This window comes from Aphis gossypii, chromosome 2, assembly GCF_020184175.1.
Source record: "Aphis gossypii isolate Hap1 chromosome 2, ASM2018417v2, whole genome shotgun sequence".
Classification (NCBI taxonomy): Eukaryota; Metazoa; Arthropoda; class Insecta; order Hemiptera; family Aphididae; genus Aphis; species Aphis gossypii.
In genome coordinates, this window is record NC_065531.1 from 48,013,845 (window position 1) to 48,036,773 (window position 22,929).

Consider the following 22,929-nt stretch of genomic DNA (forward strand, 5'->3'; position numbering starts at 1 on the left):
TAATAATGCAGGTTTTTTAAAATTAAGTTTTAAATATTATGAATAATTATTAAATAATAATAATAAATATATTTATAAGCTTACAATAACAATAGCCAATAAAAACAAATAAATCGAGTATCAAATATATTAACAATGAATGCATTAGCTGGTACTTAGTAAAACAATAATAAAATTATGTTATGACTATTTCTAAAAAATCAAATGAAAAATGTTGGATTATACTTTGAAAATTGTCGTAACTTTTTCCTCCCCATTCCACATCATAAATTTAATGAAACTTTCTTCCCATCTCTAAATAATGTTTAATTTAATTATTTATTTAGTTCATTTAGTCATAACTCTCATAACTGTAAATATAATTTTATCAAATTTCTTAATCATATTATTTTATTTCGTTATTTAAAATAACATACCTACATAGGTATATATTGGTAATATCGTTATTTTATTTTCTAGGTACACTTCTTTTTTTTTTTTTAATGACAATGTGAATCTCGCGATAGGTCATCGTTTGTTACAGTCATTATGTAAAGAAAAAAATAATAACAAAGAATCTCAGTATCAAAAAAGAAGCATTAACGTAATTTTTTAGTACAATTTGGGTCAAGGTAATATTTTTATGTTATAATTATATAATATTATCTAAACTAAATTATATTTATAAAATAAGGTAGAAACGAAATTATTAGGAAAATGTTTAATTAACTGCATTGAGCGTGCTGTATATCGAGGACAACACGCTATGCAAGAATACATACAATAAAATAATAAAAATCATACATTTTATACCTCTGTCAATTCTCGTAAGTTAATATTTATGCTCCTGCGAGCACTGTCTGTCACACCGAGAAACGATGTATTACAAAATAGTTAACATATTATTTTGTAGAAAATCAATCGCAGCATTGGTATAAAATCGGAAATACGAGGTATAGATATCGTAAGCTAAACACTTTAGGAAAAATAATCGTCTTAATAATGTCTTATAATACCTATTTATTATCCACCCATATATGATAATAATATAAGACGTAACTATAACTTCTAATTAAAAATGTAAATACTCAAAACTATTTCAATAATTAAACTTATCTTTTGAACGAAATGTCATAAAATAAAATTGCACTTATATAATAACGCGCGTCGTGCGCATGCGCTTAACCATCGATATCATTCAATTAATAGTGCGTGTCCGTCGTCGACGATGATAGTATATATTTTCGTGTGCAAACAACGACCGGAACACGAAAAGAGCCGGAAAACCGTTGCACTCACGTTTCCGCCGTGGGACACGGATAGGTAACACATCGCTCCGTCGAGCATACACTCTTTCGGGTTGCGCTGGTTGCAGTATATATTATTATTATATACTGCGGAGCAGACGAGTGCCCAAGTAATATATATATATATATAAATATAATTTAATAATACATTTCGTAATCCGAACGATCCCCATAACTAAAGGGTTATAAATGCGTGTGTGTCTTCTCCGGCAATCTCCTGCAGTGTACAAGGTATAACATATTATAATATATGGTATACGCACTCGTACGAGTATATCCTATTTTTATTAATATTTTTTTTTTCTTGTACACCTCTGCGCGTTGAATAGGGTGCAGTTTGGGCACCACGACCATCGTCGATTGTCCGATATAACGAGCCGTGGAAATTGGCTCCTTTCAAACGGCCTGTCGACGCGCCACAAAATAAAAGTAAAAACGCGTTCGAGACTTGCTTAGCGACGACGTGCCCGTAATATATAATAATGTACCTACCTACAATAATAATAACAATAATAACCTGGCTGTGGTGGCTTTCTATAGAGACAGACTTGAACGCACTCTCTCGCACGCTCACACACACACACACACACTTACATATACATTTATACGCACACATCGATTGTATATTATGTTATTATACGTAAGAGACACTATATGTGCATGCGAGAAATGACATTGAAAACTACAATAGCTTTTAGTACGGCTCATTTGTCCGTATAATAACGGCTGCTACACATTCATCTCGTGAAAACGACGGCCGCGGCGTCTCAATCGGACAAATTATTGTTATTACGAATATTATTATATTATACAATATAATTTGCCGGTACAGCTCGGCGACGAGGTAGTATTACGCGTAGGAGGTATATAAGTACGTAGATACGATATTTATGTTATTCTCCAGATATTGCGTGTAACGCGTGATGACTTAATAAAGGTGTACGTATTTTTTTTTTCTTTTCTGTAGATTACCTTTACCTATATTTCTTTTGAGAAACATTTAAAAAATGAAATTTTAACATAATTATACTATACGTAGGTATATTATACTCGCCGCTGCACGTTTTAATCACATCAGTAAATCTAATAAAAAAATTAACCGATATTAATTTAAAATTATACACCACTATAGGTATACTTAAAGTAGGTAACCTTCAAATCTGACATTCCAAACAGTATACTATTAGATTGAAACATATATATTATTATTAATTAATTTTTTATTGGCATACTAAAACTTTGATTCTATAAAAAATCTGTTTAGGCTACTATATTATACTATGTAGTATATACAACACTATTGCTTGGTAAGAATAGTTGGTACCATAAAATATTTCAGCTGGATAACCTTACATTGAAATGGTCATGGGCGGAAATCGGGGGGAGGGGAGCTAAAAGATATTAAGTACCCCTAAAATGTTAACATATAGGTCTTTGTCCTCTGGCCCTCAAAATTGTAAAGTGTCTAAATATACAATAAGTGTTAGATATACTTAGTTGTAAAATGCATTACAAAAAAATATTCGATGCTAAAAATTAAGTTAAATTCGTATGATTTTATAAACTCATTAGATATCAATATTATGATAACTTGAAACATAATAACATTCTATTTTCAACTAATTATGAAAGTTTTTTACTGTCTTTATCATTAAAGTTGGTAGTCGTTACAACTATCGAAATTTCTGTATTTCTGTTTTTCAACATGACGCTAGTTACTGTTTTTGGTGTGCGACTTAACATTATTCAAACTTTATCTAATTGACTAATATCTCGTTCATACACTGATTTTTATACATACATTTTATTCTTTGAATTAATTTACTTTATTCATTGACATTATGTGCTAAATTAGCTAATTTGGTAAACACACTTACTAATTTCATACTTTACACAGTTTTATTAATAGCACATTATGACTATATGTATATCTTTTTATTTCCTAAAATTAATTAAATATCAATATTGCTATAATTTTAAAATCCAAAATTACTGTTGTTAAAAACTGTTTGACATTAACAAATGGAAAATATGATATATCCTTTGAGGATTTGAAAACTCAGATTTCCGTGAATGTTTACCCATTTGTTTATAAACGTCTACAGGTGGCCTTAACTTTACCAATAAGTTCGGCCACATGTGAGCGCTCTTTTTCTATAATACGCAGAATAAAATCTTGTATAGTATCACAATGGTTGAAAATAAATTCAATGGCCTTTCTATTATAGATATTGAAAAAGATTTAGTAAAAACGATAAATAATAATGACAAAGTTGAGCTTTATTTTTATTTTTATTTTTAATTTAGACTTCAACAGCAAAGGTTATTAGCCCGACAATAAAATTACATTACAATTTGTTTCTTAAAATTAGGTGTTACATTATATACATTATACAGGTTAAGTGTTTTACAATTTTTTTATGAGGTTTGTAATGCTTAAAAATTGTATGATTTTTGAGGTTTGGTTTTCGGCGAGTGCTTTTGCTATATTGGGTGGAATGTTGAGGTTGATGCGTGTTGAAGAGTATTGTGCGCATTCCTCCACTATGTGTTTGATGGTTAGTGCAGTGTGGCATGTGTCGCATATTGGTTGGGGTTCTTTTAAATATGAGTGGGTGAGGAAAGAGTGTCCGATTCTGGTGCGAGTGTTTGCAATGTCTTGGCGTCGGTTAAAATTAGAAGGAGTGTTCCATTTTTTGGTTGTTTTTTTTTTTGACACTTTTAGTTTGTTGGTCGAAGGTATGAGTTCCAGTGATTTTGCCAAGCTAAGAGGATTTTTCGTTTGATGGAATTTTTTATTTCGTTGATGGGTACGTTGTTTATTGTAGGGTTTTGGAAATATTTTGTTACCTGGTCAACGTATTTGTCTGCTCTTTAATTTCCTACAATACCAATGTGAAATGGAACCCACATAAATTCTATGTTTTTACTTGTTTGTATTAAGCATGCTTGTATGTTTGATGTTATTTCGTTTTGTTGGACAAAGTTTTTTAAGTGATAGTAGGGTACTTAAAGAGTCGCTTATTATTAATGTATCAAAGTTGAGCTTATTTTTAATAAAAATCGATATTATATTTATTACATTATTATGTACTAATTATATTATGTGCTTTATTTGTTTGAACAGATTTTAAATTTGTTATTATTCAACTAATTTACTAACCTAATAATATTTTATGTTTAGAATACTTTTAAAATGTTTAAGATATAGCATTTAATTTTTTTTTATACTTTATTATGGTTTAGTTTATCAAACTTTGTAAATTGTGGGTATTCTTAATGAGAAAAATAAAAAAAAATTTCAAATCTTTCACTCTTTCAGGCTTTAGCAAACACAAACAGTTTTTATTTGTTTTTAAAATAGCTACAACAGTTTATTTATTTTTTTATAGATTTTTTGATTTAATGAAGATAAAATATAATTTCGGTTGTTATTAAGCCCAGGTGCAAGTGCCAAAAGGGTATAAAAATATTAAATTTTCTCAAAATTTATATCTGAGTATATTTAGGATTAGTTAATTATTTCACCTCTTTAAAATCTTACTTTGATACAAATTATAGCCATCCAGTTGAAATCGTTAGTGATACCTATTTCTTAGCTATTGTAGGTGTAAAATATAGATTTAAAATTTTTAATTTACCAAAATGACCTTACATTTTTCTTTTTTAATTCAGACCTTATATTTTATTTGATCGATTACTTTAATGTTTAATCCAATGAAAAATTTAACTCATCAAAAAAATTAAATAAATAGGTACATTAATTAGAAAATAATATATCATTGACTAGCCCTTGAACACGTGGTTGGTAGAGTAAATCTACATATTATGGTAAACTTTAATACACAACGTTTGCTACATATTTAGACAATAGACTAAAGCATTTTAGAATATAATAATATTTATAAAATTGACGTATTATTAAGTTAGATGTCCATTGTTTTTAACCATAAGGAACGGTTTATTGCTAGAAAATATAATTATCACGGTTCGCATAACACCTGTGATTGGTGCCTATGCGAGTATAATACAAAAATTAAGGTTTACTATACTGCAATTATTACTGTACAGGTTACTATTTTGAAGTTCAAGGTTGTTTTTTTACAATGCAATTAAAATGGCTGCTGTGCATGTGTATACCGTTAATTAATAAATTAATAACTGACCACTGGCCGTGACAATACAATATATGTCTCAGAAAATAAAATTAAGTTTTTACGACGAATCTAAGGATAACCTCAGTGTCAATATCAATAACAAAAATGTTCGCAAACAACATAATTATGTGAATAACAACCAATTCATCAGTGGATATGTATATATAACATTTATAACTATTCATGTGACATGTATATTTATATTTGAATAAAGTATGATATAAATATTTTGTGATTTTTCAATACAATTTTTAAAATTTTAAACACCAACTAGATATGGATAATAATTTATATTACATACGAAGGTTAAGGCTATACTTTAATGCAATTCGACAGCTCATCTTAACTTTAAGCGATTAATCTGCAATGAAAGACTCATGTATATGTACATATAGTAATATAATATAATATATAATTATATAGTATTATGCAAAGCTGAGACGTTGTTCTGCAGTGTAAGTTAATCCTTTATCTCGTCAATTATACTTGTTTGAAATTTGTATTTTTGAAACATTAAACTAAACTCTATTATACATGGCCACGTTTATTATAATGTTGTGAGTAGTTTATGCGGTTTCACTGAAACTCAAAATAATTTTTTAAAACAAATTTAATTTTTGATTTTGTATACATATGCATTTAGATTTAAAATTTTAATATGGAAAATGTATAGGGTGGCTATAATTTACATTAATATTTAAAAAGTTGAATTATTAACTTTAATTAATTATTTAAGTATGGTAATAAGTTATAAGTAAGTTTCGTGGTATGAACAGAATAAACCATATAGATAACTTTGTGCGGCAGTAATTTAGTAATATAGTTAGATACAATGTAAAATGTAGTCGATGGTTGAATATACATAGTTGATACATAGGTACCTATATAAATATAATATAAACAAGGCAGTCAAAATTAAATAATATTATACATTTATATATTATATTATATTCCTTAATTTTTACAACGAAATTAAAACTTGTTATTCGTATATTTTACAATAATATATACGCAGTTATAATAAAACATGCGGATCATACTATTATAATTAGTATACATAAGTGCTAAGTATATAAATCGAGTTATCCAAATTTAACCTTATATAAAACGGGGGAGATTAGGAGGTATTAACATTAAAATTGTATGCATTTTCTACTAAAATGTTTAAGTTATATAAAGTTATTATAACACAACATTTTGATTATTCTGCATTATTAAATATAATGCTTATATCTCGGTATCCGTTTACATAATATATTATACTTTGTATACTTTGATTCGTCTGAAACAACTATGAGAGGCATAGAAGTTTTAAGTAAATATATTATTTTTGTTATATATACGAGCAGTGTATAATAACATATAATGAGCGTATTGTTATTATTTTATTATAGACAACGACAAACTAAAAATTACATTTTAAACGACCGCTTTGAATTTCACGAAAGGTGCTATGTATTATATAATTTAATATATTATTATATTTATAGAGAAAAAAATTACTTCTGACGACCATTTAGATAGAGTAGTAGAAGTATAACAAAATAGTAGTAAAGTGATGGTGATGATAGTAATATAATGTAATATCACATTATATACATTTATTATTATAATATATATATAACTATATATGGTGTATATAGGTAGTAGCAAGGCATAAATAACGCTATAATATAAAACACTGAAGCGTTGGACGCGCACGTAAATACGGTTTATAAATTATTGTGATTTCGATTGCACGGCAAAGTTATATTATAATATAATATATATTTTATACACGGCAATTGATTTTCAAAATAGTATTCCAGTTAAACTAAAAAAAAAAAATGAACGATTTTTTTTCCAAAAATAAGAACACGTACTCCCGTCGAATATAATATAATATATATTATAAATAATGACATCTAAGTGTATAACTGTACGTGTATAATATTACATACTTGCGTACAGAGTGCAGCCACATCGTTTTTGTCATCATACACCACAGCTTAATCGGACATTTTCTGTACAGTGAAACCTCAAAATATCTTCAAACCGCTCTCGGTCGTTGAAATTTTGTTTGCAATTCGGAAGTATCTATTATAGCGGAAGTTTCACCGTTTCATTCCCATCTAAACTTTAAAACGTATACATAATAGGTACATATATTAGTATATTACTATGTTTAAAGCATTAAATGAAAATTAGTAGTTTGACAGTTAAAATAGGTAATATTATAATTATAACAGATTGGTAGTAGATGAGTATTTTTTGTTTTCTTAAAAATATTAAATATAAATAAAAGTAATTGACGGAAGTGGACACTGGACAAGCATCGCGGTGAAACACTTCTCTCGCAGTCTGTAACTTACAGTACATAATATATATAACAATATTATCGTGTCGTATTCGTGAATATAATCATGAATAATATGTACTATATAATACACGTAACGTGTACAATAGGTATATATAATATATATAATAATTATCATACCCACGAAAACAACAATGGACAGCTAGGGATAGATTATTTTATTATTATATATATATATATTATAATAATGGACCAATATAATAATCATAATAATAATAACATGTACCTTACCTACTACTACTACGCACTGCACTATGAGAAATACGCCCGACGTTTCGTTCTATTATATTATGACTTCTATAAATCGTGGCGCGTAGAAAACACAATAATATAATATAGGCACCAATACAGACCACACAATACACAATGTGGTGTTATTATAATGGGTGGTGCATATTGGCTGTGGGTACAGTCGTTATACGCACAACACATAAATATTCTATGAATATAATTTTAGACACCGCAGAAAACAATAACTGCATTCGGATGCACAATCGCATTATTATCATCTTTCCGCGAGACAATAATAATGCACAGACAATATTAGATACTCGATGATAATTATTATTTATTAATTATATAACGATTCGTCTTGCACTGTAACGTGCACTAAACATAATAGACAGGATGCGGTTTTCGAATTAAATACTTAAATACGTTTATTGATGGGTAGGTAGTATATACGAGTCGTAACTGCAGAAACTGATGGATGTCCACGGCGGGTATAAATTATAAATGTATTTAATTGTTTGTCGTTTCGAGTCTATTTCACATTTTCACGCGTACAACGATCGATTTCATAATGTAACGTGCACATCCGCGGCTTTCAGATTTATAAAATAAAACTACCTAAAACTATAATATTATAATTTTAAGACTGTTATTTGTCCAAATCACTATTGCAAAACGATAGCAGTGTTATAAGAATTATTAAAAAAAAACACGATATGTACCACATATCTACGATAATATTGTACATTCATACAGGTATAGTTTATTTCCTGTATACATATTATGCTATACTACATAAAATAATAATGGAGACATGATTATATCCGGTTTAGTTTAGGAAACTATTGTTTCACCCAAGAGAAAACATCTTTCGGGAGTAAATAACAAAAAATCAAAATAAATTACTTTTCTGTATCCACGATATCACACGGTTAATTATTATACTATTCATTAATACTTCATCGTGTACAATCGTCCGATTCATTTTTATTACTATTATTATTATCATCATCATCATCATCATTCGTAGAAAGTCCATTTGTGCGTGTAGTATACATGTGTAGTATATAAATTATAAATATATAGTAACTATATATTATAAGAACCGAAATGCAACCGAATGCAAACCAAAATAAATAAAGTGTAAATATATATATATATTAGGTAATTGCAAATTGAAATACTGCAAGAGAAATCTATAGAACAAGAGTTTTTTGTTCACGCCAAATCCGCCGGAAAACCAAACACACACACGCACGCACACGTAGCTGCAGGTTTCGAGTAAATCATTTGATAGATATAATAATACAGATGAATAGAGAGGTACGTGGTTTCCTGTGAAAAAACAAAACAAAAAAAACTTTTTAACGAAATATTTGTGAATATTATATGACGCGCCTCGTTGCCTCTGCGTACGACGACGTTGGGATTAATAGAAAACAAAAAATAATATAGACGCGAGCAGAAGAATTTAATTCGAAAACCAAAAATTATCTTTTTAAATCTCGGAAAAAAAACTCATAGATATATCTTCGTAGGTGTTCACATCCCGACACGTTTTTACCCCGCAGTGGTCGTCCTAATAATTGTTATTATTATTGTCCACGCCGCGTCGGTCCGTTTTAAAACGTTTGGCTTTCACTAGGTACACTGCAGTACTGCCACTGTTCTCTAGTGCCGACATTAAACAATAATGATGAAGACGACGATGACAAAGGAAAACATTATTATTCTGATAATGCTACAAAAAATAAAGCCTTAAAGAAACGCCATAATTCAAAATCGTGAAATCGATCAGACTTTTCACTATGCAATCAAAGTATTTTTGAAATAAAGATCAAAAAATATAATTGCCTATATTATACGAAATAAAATTAAAGTGCCTTGCAGCTTGCGCTATATGTATATATATATATATATGCTGTATTAATATAAAGTCACGTTTCTACATACTTATATTTTCACGTTTTAAGTGTAAAGCAGTGGAGTATTTAGGACTTATTTGAGGGGGGAGAATGGGGACTAAAATAGTTTTTCTTCCTCCACTCGAAATAGGTGGTACATGAATATACTATCAATTTATTTTAACTTCATACATAATAATATATATTATATTATATAAGGCTCGGATTTTTAAAGCATAATAAGCAACAAAAAAAGCACACGATTGTTTTAAAAATGCAAAAAAAAGCATATTTTTTTTTTAAAAGCACGACCAAAAATTAATTTAAATTAAAAAAAAATTATTAACCACGTATTTTCCTAGATTTGAAGTAGTGAAACTGACTATTGTCCGACAGAATACATAGAAAACGAACTTTTTACATCCACTGAAGTGATCGGTGCATAGGTATTTCATAGTTCTTACCAGTGGTGTCAAATTACAACACTAAATCTTAAATTATGAAACGATCGATATCGATGTTATAGGCATACTGACCGTATGTTCGTATATAGTAATTAATAGGTCACTTAAAAATTTGAATCTAATTAAAGGTATAATTATTTACGAAAAACGATTCTGAACAGAAATGATTTGTCAACCTGGGATTTATTTTCCAGTGGGTGGTAAAAAAGTGGTTTGTTTTAATGATCTGAATACCTCAAAATTTAAGTTCTTTTATAATTGTTGTAAGCCAAACTTATAGAAAATCTTGTAATAAATCTAAAACTCTTAACTACTCACACAAAATTTTTTATAAATTTTAATTACAAAATAATTTGCAAATATTCATGATTTTGACGAATTTTTGTCAATAAGTATTTGAACTTCAAATGAAAATAAAAAATCGTGCCTATGTATTCTTATAATTTTTTAATCACTATAAGACTAACTAATGCGAAACTTTGTACCTATTCAATTTTTAAGTATTTTGACTCGGCCAAAAGTGTTTTATCGATATTTATAAAAAAGAAAACTAAACAAAAACGAATATTTCAAATGCCTATAAATAGTCTTAAAATAAGTGAAATATTTTGAAAATTAAATCATGTAAAGAAAATGCCAATCTATAATTAATAACTGGTGAAATTTTAAAGTATCTACGACTTTTTGAATAATCTATACTATAAAAGCAAAAACACATAAACACACTACCTATTTGGTGTGAAAACGAAACATATCTACGTGGTCCTATGCCTACTCCTATAGTAACAGTATATTGTGTATGTTTATTTCATTTATTTCGAAAAATAAAATAATAAGTTACACAAAATAAGTCTTATGTCTCTACTGTAAAATTTGAATTTCGACGTATAATATGTATTATATATTATATTAAAATAATTGTTTAAAGTGTATAGTTAAGCAATCGCTCAAGACTAACCTTAGAATGTGTAGGTATATGTATAGATGATCGCAACGATGAATCAATTATTATTGTCGACGTAGGTAAATATGAGATGTGATAACGGCAAGGTGCTTTGAACGGTACTGCTGAGTTTAAAGTATAGATCACTGCGTTCGAACTACGACTAACGGATTTAATCTTGAGACTCAACTACCCGAGTAGATAAGATAAGTGAAAAGACATCCAATAATAATAACGACCAATAGAAAAGTAGTGTTGTAAGTCTTCAGTGCGCTGATTGGCTGTATGGTGCGAAGACCCACTAATGCCATGCCCATTGTTTTTTTTAAATAATCATTATTATTGTTATTCATTTAACGACGTTAAAATATTATTATATAATATATTTCCCGGATGTAAAAAAAAATGATATTATTTTTAAAAAAAATTTTCTTATCTTAAAGTATATTATTTATGAGAATTTATAAACACCTTTTATTTTGCGTTTATGTAAGGTATGTAGGTAGGTACACTTTATATAGCATTTTATGGTCGAAATAACTATAAGACAAAAAATCAGCCCCAGAATTTGGGGTACGCGGATGCAGCTATAGTAACAAATATTTAAAATTGTCTGAGGATACCTAAATCGTCATCATTAAGCGATTTCGTAAAAAAATTTAAAATCCAAATGCTCATTGCATTTTTCATATAACAACGCTTCGAGTTTTCTTTATAGTTATTTGAAGAAAAACTTATGGAAAACCAAGTGTTAAATTTTTTAATCTTAGATATAAATACAACAATTTTTATGAATTTTCAACTACGAAATTACTTGTACTTTTTCGCAGTTTCGATATACTTCGTAAAATTTTAACTATAAACGCTTATAAAAAAATAACGTGACTTACGATTTTTGAATTTTTTTTTAACTACATTAAGGACAACTCAATCAATCCTGTATTAAATTTTCAAGTTTTTTGGGGTAGCCAAAATCTTTTATCAACACTTCAAAAAAGAAAAAATACTTAGAAAAGTCGAAAATGTTGTATTGAAAATTCATTATACTTGTAATTTACTAATAGTAAAAATACCTAATAAACCTAATAATAATAACCTACGTAATACATTTGTTTGTCATTGGAGTTTTATCAGTATATTTTATTTTTTTTGAGAGAGAGAGTTATTAGAACTTTTTAATTTTAATATTCTACACACATAAATGTTTCGACATTAAAATATCGAAAAAAATCCATCAAACAAAAAAAAAAGTTATCATATCTTAGGTTAAATAATAAATAGTAACCAATAGGTCAGTTCGCTCTGAGTTAAACCTATAACGAAACTAAACGTCAACGATTGAACGTGAGTGTAAATTTACTACCATAGGTATAATAATATGTTACGAATTTGTAAAACTGAGACAAAACAAATGCGGTTGAGACTCCACTTAATATCAAATTAGACAGTCAACAGATTGAAAACTTAGTACCTATACGTATCTCTACCAAGAGAACAGGTTTGTAAATAATTCACATTTGTGGGTATGCAAAAGATACAACCCAACAATATAGTTACATGCAGAATTTTATTGAATAACTAAATTTTTTTTATCATCATACGTTCATTTTTTGATACATTTATATACTAGCCGAGTTTAATCGGTATTCGGTATATTACATTACGTGTATGATAAAATTCGGAAATTCACTTCTTTCGCCGTATCCATCGAAAACCCACTGCGTAGGTAATACAATTTTATATAGACAAGTAAGTAGGTCCTACGTATTTTCAACTCGAACTTCATGCAGAGACTTTAATAATGATATACGATATACCTATTATAATACTCGTGTATGAAAGTGATATGATAAACTACTATACACGCGAGTCAAAATAGCTACAAATTTTTATTACGTTTAGACTTAATGCAACCCAATAACCATTTCCAATATTCTTAACAATATGTTTAAGAAGAAATTTAACAAATCTCGGTTGTATATAATATAGATAATTAAATAAAGTAAATAAATCAATCCCCCAAAACACAAAATAGTTTATGAAAGTAGGATATATTCTACGGGTTTAAACACAATATATGCGTCATGTTTTTAACTTTTATAATCTTATAATATAACTTATTACCTATTAAATAAGCAGCTGAAAACGTCGCATTGATGCTATCGCAAGTAGGTACTTACATTATGGTGCCTATATATTATTGTAATGCGTCGACGAAACGAATAAGATGGTTTAATATATTATATTACAATATTTAAGTAATTATAATACACATGAATGCGTGTTGCAAGAGCGATCTCCTCAATTATATCGTAGGTATCACGTCTTGATCTCAATGGTTTTAAACCGGATTAAAGACTTAAGAGTATACAGCGTATATTTACCTAATAGGTACCTATTATATTTAAATAATAGGTTCCCATCTTAAGGAAAAACTGAAAATGCATTTAAATGTGTCACATTTTTCATCTTTCACAACCTGTATAATGTAGCCAGCTCTGCAGCCCTCTGTTCACTGTTGTATTTTCTAACACGATATATAATTAAATTAAATTAAAAATGAAATAGTAAGTAATTAATTATACGGTATATAATAATATGTTATCTATTAGGTTTACTCTCGTCGTTTAGTGTTATTAAATATTTTCAAGCGCATAGTGCCAGTATAGCTTCAAATCGAACACAAATCATGTCCGCTTAAAATGTTACGGTGAATAATATAATAGTTTAAAATCAAAATAGCGTTAAAAACTTAAAACACGAAAAAAATTGTCTGCGGGATGGGATCTAACCTCGCACAATATTATATTCGATACATTATTGGTGGACAAGCCAAGGAGAGAGGGTTAACGGATTATTCCCCCCTAAAATGTGTCTTATTTTTGTACAATATACAATCATTATTATTTATTTATAATGAAAATTTAACCCCCCCCCCCCCCCACACACACACACAAATAAATATATTTTTCTGGCTACGTCACTGTACATTACCTATTAACATACATCACGATGTTGCAGTAAATATAATAATATTATGCAATATTATACGATTTAGTATATTAATTTTCAATTCCTTTTTTTTTCGCAGGAGATGACGACCGACAGAATTCCCATATGGCTTTACGACAAGAAACTTTGGATCAACGACGCGGACCGGCGTACCACTTGCGCCGACGTGGCGACCACGTTGACGGGCCGCGGCAGTGACTACGCAGTGGCCGTCGACGGAGCGCACACAGCCACCATGGTGGCCGACCCCGGAGTTAGGGTGCTGAAGATCTGGCAGAGTCTGCGGCCGGACCAAAAGCTGTGCTTGCGAAAAGTGAACGGCAATAACGGCTACCTGTCGCAACATCAACACCGTGCCGGCGACGTCGTCGACGGATTCACCGGCGACTACGACGACGACGCAACGTCCGAGATGAGCGGTTACCGCGGCGCTCACAGGAAGCGCCGTCGGGAGGTGGTGGTCAAGTACGCCTCGCGGACGGTGCACCCGAAACGGCTGAGCAACACGCAGGCGGCCGAGGAGTTACTGAAACTCATACTGGAGCAGAGCGATACGATCCGGGCGCAGCTGAAAAAGTTGCAGGACCGCGACAAGAAGATCGAGAAGATCGAGACGGAAACGCACAGGAACCGGGCGGACGCGTTGGGATCGAACTACCTGTTGGACGCGTACCTGGGTGGCAGCGGATGCAGCGGCGGCGGCGACGACAAGGAGGAAAAGGACAGCGGCATCACCGAAGGCGCCAGCGTGGAGAACGACGACCGCGATGACGATCACGACCACGACGACGACGACAACGGCGGTTGCGACGTCAGAGGGAAAGGAGGAGGAGCAGTAGTGGTGGGCGAGATCGCGGACTCCGGAAGTCCGGCGCCGCCGCCGTCGTCGTCGACTCAAGAAGCAATCGCCTACCTGGAAAGGATCGTCAAGATCAACAAGAAATTGTACGAATACGAGGAACGTCTGATCCGGTTGTACGTTAACGTCGAACGGTGCAGAGACCAGGAGCAACTGCTGGACGAACTGAAACGGGTCGAAAACGAGCTGGCCGACGCCGAACGGATGTACCGCGAAAACACTCTGCTGATACGCGACACCGACACCGAACTGCGCGCCAGGCTGGGTTACATCGAACAGTTGCAGTACGAGGCAGCCATCGTCGACAGCGAAAACGAGTACCTGATGGGATCCATCGAAATGCTGCAAGGCCGGCACCAAAGTCCGCAGAACCAGGTGGAAAACCATCAGGCGACCGGTTGTCGGGTGTTGGACACGTTGGTCTAGACCGGATGATTGCTTCCGGCGCTACTGAGCTGTAGGGCGTGCAAACGTTTCTTATTTTTATCTTGTTTTGTTTACCTTGTACATTGAAAAAAGTATTATGTTATTCGATTACCTTTATATTATGTTATTATTACTTTGTATGTATATTTCAATAAATATTATCGTTGTTAAAATATCATCATAATATTAGATGATGTATTACAATTGCAGAACGATTGTGTATTAACACGACCAAGTGCATTTTTGAAAAGAAATTATTATTGTTGACGGAATTTATATGTTATGATTAATGTATGGATTACACATTTATAAACAAAATTGTTTTGGTAATGTGATACCTATCCTAATAATTAACTATCGCACCGAACATAATATTATTACAGAGTTAGTTTTAGAATGTTTTATAGTGTTTTGCACAGAGTAGATAAATAAATCCACAATATTATATTTTTGACTTGGACACAAACATAAATAACAAAATATATCATGAGTTTGTAAATAAATGTATTAACATTTATCAAGGTATTTTTTGACTTGTAATATTATTATTAATTATATAATTATCAAATATATGATTGATAAAATATAAATTATCTAAATCAATTTAAAATTATACGTTATAAAAATATATAAGTATTGATATACTTGAAATAATCAAGATAATTTTATTTTGTAGCGGCAATAATAATTGTTCCCCTAATATTATTCTTTGTGTTCATAAACAAAATAATATATATTTTATTAGTTTGCACCTCACAATATCAAGAATAAAATTACAGCCAAGTTAATGAAGAGCAGTGCTGGAAATTAATTTTTAATAATCAATTTACTATTAAATATAAAGTGGAAAAAAATCTGTAAATAATTATGAACAAATGTATACCAAAGCATAATATTACTGTTAAGTAATTTATAATTTTGTTTTTAAAATAAATAAAGTAAAAATCTCATAACCAATGTTTTTTTTAATCAATTGAGATATATTAGTAAAAAAAAAAAAATGTATATCCTTAATTTAAGTTTCATTAAAATTATTCTGTTTCCATTGCAACTGCTGGTACAGAATCGCTCGGAGGGGCACCAGGTCCGTCTTGTGGTGGCTGAGATCCACCACTTGACGAATCAGTTGTTGGAACTGGAGCTCTTCTCTCCTCGCCTTCAATTAGTGCTAATTTTTCTTGAGTTTTTTCCTCACTATAAACCTCAAATAGTTGATCTTTGCCCACAACACCAATTGAAACATTCTATAAAATTAATGACACAAATTAAAAACAATCCTGTTAAATATGCATAAAATATAATTACCTTTGAAGTTAGATTGACATCATTGGGAAGAGTATCTCTCAAAGCTCTCATACCATGTTTCAGTAATTCCTCCAAACTTGCTTCCTTAAATACTTCTAAATTTCTTTCAAGGTATGTACGAGCACTTTGTGATCGTGAGCCTATAGCCATAGCTTTACAATTTGTGTAGTTTGCAGAAGGACATGTTTGGTAAATATGAGGACCATTATCCTATAATAATATAAATCAATTTTTAAACTATTGACTTTGTGGATTACACAGTGGCTTAGTGCAAAACAACCATTATAATTATATAATTTTAGCTATTATTTATATGCATGGCAATTTAGATTTTAGCTTGTAACCGTTAAACAGAATATTTTTTTTTTTATTTATTTATTGAAATCTACAATCTATACAATAAGTAGGTATGATAAGTGGAAATGAAAATAAAATGACAAATTAATCAAAATTCGAATTTTTAACGGGAAACTAAGTGCAAGGGTTCAACTAGTAACAAATGATTTTTCTTACACTAAGTCACAGAATTAAATTTGAAATATAATATTAATAAATACTATAATAATAAGTATATAATAAGTACTCACATCATAACCAGCTACAAGTAGACCAACTCCATATGGACGTTTATCGTACCGTTGTGTGCACAGTTGCATTCTGTTACTAACTTTGGTCATCAATCTGTTAACTGGAAGATCATCTCCATGTGCAAACTTATGTGAAGAACATTCTGATCTCATATACTTACTACAAACAAATAAAAATGAAAACTAATTTATTAAATTTTAGAAACTAATACAAAAAAACTTCAAAATTGAAACATTTTAAATATAGCCTGTGTCTAAATGCACAACAATGGTTGGTACTTGGTAGGATAAGGAACAGTTCTCCAGTATCAACATCTTTAATCTAACAATGAATATGGTCTACTGTAGTAAAAATTACACTATAGTATGCCCATCTAAATTTTATATAAGTATATGAAAAAACATATATGCATTTAAGAATAAAAAAATGGATTATCCACAAAACATAATTTCATATTTCTTAAGAATCAAAAATATTACCAATTTTATTTAAGTCTTGCCACTAATACTTAGTTAAACATTAGGAAGTATAAAGATAAAATGGTGGTACAAAATACAAGTGCAAGCATTTTATCTATGGTATAAAAAACAAATTAATAAATCGCATATTATACCAATATTTATAATTATATAATATACAAAAATGGCAGTAGACTGCATATTGAACGAATAAGACAGAAATGGTAAACTGAAGAACAAAACATAGAGTAGGCTCAGATAAAATTACTGTTTATTAATTTATGGTCAGATGATCCTTATCTTACCAACTATGTCTTAGACATGGCATTAAATATTACTAAGTTTTACCTAAGAATACGAGCATCAGCCAATAAACCAGAGAATGAAAATCCAATATGATCATCTACAAGTATAATTTTTTTTTGATAAGCTGATAATTCATTTGGTGCACGCTTGAGAGCAACAATAGCAGCATGTGTCTTATTCTTTAACGCCACTACTGCTGAACCTAACTTTACAGCTTCCATAGCATATTCCACTTGATGCAAGCGACCCTGGGGGCTCCATACTGTAACATCACTATCATACTGATTACGGAACTGAAATAAGAAATAAAATAAATTAAAAATTTAATAAAAATAAATCTAGGGGAATGAAAACTGAAAACCAAGACAAACAGTAGCAGAATAATTTGAACATATCTCAAACATACAATATATTTATTTATTTATTTCAAAAATATAAATATATTTACTTCAAGATAATCTATCTTTAATAAAATAAAGTATTTAATTTATAAACTTATTTAAAATGAAAAATTAGTAAAATTCTCAAAATACATGTAGATACTTAATAGGTATGAAAATTATAATACTTAAAACTACCTATATAGCTTTCGTGAACAATCTTAATGATGAAAAACATTAGAATACACAATTTAAATAATAAATTGTATGTATTTAACATTGGAATTAATTTTTGTGAAGATTATAATTGTTATTAATGAATATGTTCTGAATTCCCAAACAAAATACAATTCTCAATTCCTAAATAAAAATAACTTTCTATTGAAACATACAAATGAGGTATAAGTACTTATGTACTTAATAATAGTGATTAAATTACATTCAATAACGTTGTAATATCTTAGCAATAATTTCGTTTATTGAAATTCAAAAAAGAAATATGTAATAATAATAATAAAAATAAAGTATTATTGAACTTACCATAATGTTTGGATTGGTTTCTTTTTAAATACAGTAATGGAAGATGGAACCTAATTTGGCCAAAGAAGTTTATTAGAATAGTCAAAATAAACAAGTACTAAAAGTTAGAACAATGATTAGCGAATTTTATAATTGTAATCTGTATCTGTTAAAGAACATAACACTTTTTTAGTGACTTGTTATTTTGCTATAATAGAATTGAACCGGGACAACTGTTTGAGGTTAATATGATACAGTGCTGGTAACTTGAGCACACTTAAAACCAAAACATCGATGTCCGATAAAACACTTGATAATCACTAATGTAGCAGCTATTGTTACTATAATTTATTATAAAGTTTCTAATACTAATATTTATTTTTTATTTACGCTACACTTGTCACTTACTACCTACTGTTATTATTATAATAATATTGTATTGCTTCTATAAGTCTTAATGACAACAATTGCTATAAAAATTATTTGTTAATCAGTAATTCTGGCTTAAATTTGACGCTTTTAGTCTTGTAAAATATTGTAAATATAATTATGGAAAACATAGAAAAGTATATTCCGGTGTGTGAATGCGAAGGCGAAGATTTTATGGAGATACCGTTGGAAAGCGATGGTACTCTTTCAACAGCTACCCTGAGCGCATACTTTCCCGGAGTCACAGGTCTCAAGTTTCGACTTGATTCATATTCACCATATAGAGCACTTAGACTGTACGACGGTAAATTCCACGCTCCTGAAGGCAGTTGGGCTGGTCATAAATTCTATTGTGTCCATCCCAAGGGTGGGTAACTATTAGCTACTTATTAATTTTAAAAAAGGCCAATTTAAGTTGTCCTATACAGAAGTGGACATTTGACATTTGTTTAATATTATTATTTTTCTTAAAAAAAGGCGATAAGCGAAAACTCGAAGAGACTGACTGCAAACCGTCTAAAGGTTACCATAGTATGAGTTGTACTGATCTGATTGTTCTCGGTTTACCTTATCAACTATCAGAAACTCAAATGCGAGAATATTTTGTACAATTCGGAAAACTAGTCATGGTTCAGGTATTCAATAGATTTTATATTAATTGAAAGTATACCTACTACAACTGAGTTTATTAATGTCCAGATAAAGCGAGATGCATCTGGAAATTCTAAAGGATTTGGTTTTATTCGATATGAAGATTATAGTTCTCAGGCAAAAGCCCTTGGACAGCGACATTATGTTAATAATCGATGGGTTGAAGTCAAAATACCTGCCTCAAAAGTAAATTTTTTTTTTAATTATAGTTAATTACTAATATGTACACTTATTACCATATGTTCCATCTAATATTTAATATGTTTAAATTCCATTTTTTTTAACTTTATAGGTGAAGTGAAGTGTTAAATTATTAAACTAAAAGAAAAAAGTGTACATTAGACATATTATATTTTATAATATTATTTATTATATTCTTATAAAATTAATTTTCCTGTTTGAAAGATTTAAAAACAGAACTTTTGTTGTTATATTTTACTAGGAGGGATATTATTCTAAAGTACCTCATAAGATATTTGTTGGCCGTCTTACTGAAGATATTAGTGAACCAGATTTAAGTAAATATTTCTCTCAGTATGGCGAAATCACCGATGTATTCATACCAAAACCATTTAGAGCATTTGGTTTTGTTACTTTAACGATGCCTCTGTAGCACAAAGCCTCTGTGATGAAGATCATATTGTTAAAGGAGTATCCCTCCATATATCTGAAGCAAACCCTAAGTCTGACCAAAACAGGGTAAGTTGAATATCCGTTTTCACCTTAATCGATTTTTATATACTGGTGCTGGTATTGTATAGGATAAACAAGTTAGTAACCAACAACAATATATGAGCAGTGTTCTAACAAACGGAATGCTAGCTGCTGCACTTAACCAAGTTGCATATCAAACACAACCAATTCCTTACCAAACCCATCGTACATATGGAAAAGTACAAGACTGGAAACGCCGGGGTAATTAATGTAATCTGATATTTTTAGACTAAATTATTATGAATTGTGATGGTTAATGATTGACCAAAGATGTGTCCTTAACTTCCCTTCCTTTCATTTATCCTAGTCATATTTAATTAACTAGTTCTCATAATTCCAACCTATTAAAAAAAAAAAAAAAATACTTTTTCAATTATCTAATTACTTAACCACATTACAATTCATTTATAGTATTACATGTTAAAAACAAATAAATTGTAAATTTATGACTGTTATATTTTATGAGTGTTATTATAAATACTGTGTGTTTTGGTTTTTTTTTCATTTTTCCATTGAGTGTTGTTATAATTTATAATACATAAATAATTACATTAGAAATAGTTTTCTACCAAAATGTTCGATACTACTTTGATGTAATGTGAGAATTTTCTAGCAGTTTACGACATGTGAGCGAGAGCGTGTGGTATTAATATGAATGATGGATGTATCAGCCTAGTCATCAGTATTAAAGGTGAGAATTCCATGATCCTTTTAAGTGTTTTCCTTACATCCAAATAATGTTTAACTTATTACCTACTTAGAATTAAGTATATGTTTTTATTTAAATATTTAAAATTTTAAAGAAATACAGATGTTGATGAATAAATTTAAAATATTTTTATTTTGTTTTTATTACATTTGTTTTTTTTTTTTTTTTGTTTATTGAGATCAATAACACTTTAAATAAAATGTTATCAAAATATAATATTTTTAAGATATATTTAGGTAAAATTTGGTTCTTAGAGAACCTTATTTAGTATTATAATTTAGGAGGCTTTACATACCTTATAAATAATCATACCTTATCTAATGTGAAAAACCTCATTTATTCTTGCCAATATAAAAAATCGAAAGCATTTCCTTCTTATCAACTTAATTTTTAAATAATTTTTTTTATGTTTTACTTTCTGTTGTTTTTTAAAATAATAGGACTTATTATACTATTAATGTACTTTAGGACTTAATATTTCATAAAAAATTTTAATCTTGATTTTTTTGTCTATTTGGCGATTAAGTGTGATTGAGATTAATTATGAAATATTTTTATCATAAATGTAGGTCGTACTAAACACAAGATTTGATAAAAATACAAAATTTGTCTAGTTTTTTAGGCTATAAATATATCTTTTACTTAACGCATGAATAGGTACTTTGAAAATCGTAACTTAATTTTAATTAAGAATTTTATTGTATTTTATAACACAACCAAGTTGAGAACAATTCTAAGTAGCCATCTAAAATAAATTTTGTCTTCCAAGTTAACTGGTGACCTCGACTTGGCTGCACTATATTATACACAATTACATTTTTAATATTTTATTTTATTTTGTTTTACAGATCATACAAATTCTGAAACCTCAAATGCAATTTCTTTATTTATTTAGGTTACTTTAGTTACTAAAAAAATATCCTATATTGTAAAATCAAAATATATTGATTATACAGCTGTTGTACCTCTGCATTTTCTGTAATCTATAATTATATGTTGACATTTAATAAAGTGTATAAATATTTCATATTTGTTGTATAGAAATTAAAGAAATAGAATGAAGACTTATTAAATAAATTATATTTATATGAAATTCAATTGCTGGTGGCATCTTTATAGAATAAAATTTAATTTTTGAAAATTCTTGTAATTATTCAGATTCCAATTTATTGAACCTTTTTTTTAAACAAAGCAAAAATTATAAGAAACTTAAAGTTTTATTTTGCTTTTGT

At 29.4% G+C, this 22,929-nt stretch overlaps 3 protein-coding genes across 3 annotated transcripts in view; 2 read left to right on the forward strand and 1 right to left on the reverse strand.

The window, feature by feature from the left end:
• The window catches only part of LOC114131893 (uncharacterized), a 28,122-nt gene extending 12,306 nt beyond the window's left edge, over window positions 1–15,816 (forward strand). The window contains exon 2 of the mRNA XM_050202425.1: window positions 14,433–15,816. Coding sequence (XP_050058382.1) covers window positions 14,436–15,638 — 1,203 coding nt within the window. The 5' untranslated portion in view covers window positions 14,433–14,435 and the 3' untranslated portion in view covers window positions 15,639–15,816. The remainder of the gene's footprint in view (window positions 1–14,432) is intronic.
• Window positions 15,817–16,518: 702 nt separating this feature from the next.
• On the reverse strand, window positions 16,519–19,395 carry LOC114131889 (proteasome subunit alpha type-1). The gene is made up of 5 exons (XM_050202426.1): window positions 19,216–19,395; window positions 18,338–18,588; window positions 17,531–17,690; window positions 16,944–17,153; window positions 16,519–16,882 (listed from the first exon to the last, which is right to left on the reverse strand). Exons 1-5 carry the CDS (start codon window positions 19,216–19,218, stop codon window positions 16,670–16,672), a joined length of 837 nt encoding a protein of 278 aa, XP_050058383.1. The 5' UTR covers window positions 19,219–19,395; the 3' UTR covers window positions 16,519–16,669.
• Window positions 19,396–19,542: 147 nt separating this feature from the next.
• On the forward strand, window positions 19,543–22,724 carry LOC114131892 (TAR DNA-binding protein 43-like). The gene is given in 7 exon segments (XM_027997216.2): window positions 19,543–19,990; window positions 20,101–20,258; window positions 20,323–20,460; window positions 20,717–20,864; window positions 20,867–20,973; window positions 21,036–21,189; window positions 22,546–22,724. Coding segments are annotated over 7 exon segments (999 nt in total). The 5' UTR covers window positions 19,543–19,743; the 3' UTR covers window positions 22,593–22,724.
• Window positions 22,725–22,929: the final 205 nt, after the last annotated feature.

Bases quoted from the DNA above. Each gene is read 5' to 3' on its own strand.
- LOC114131889 (XM_050202426.1), bottom strand. The intron at 17,691-18,337 runs GTAAAACTTAGT...ATTTGTTTGTAG, and splicing joins GCTGATGCTCGTATTCTTAG to TAAGTATATGAGATCAGAAT. The intron at 16,883-16,943 runs GTAATTATATTT...TTAATTTTATAG, and splicing joins ATGTCAATCTAACTTCAAAG to AATGTTTCAATTGGTGTTGT.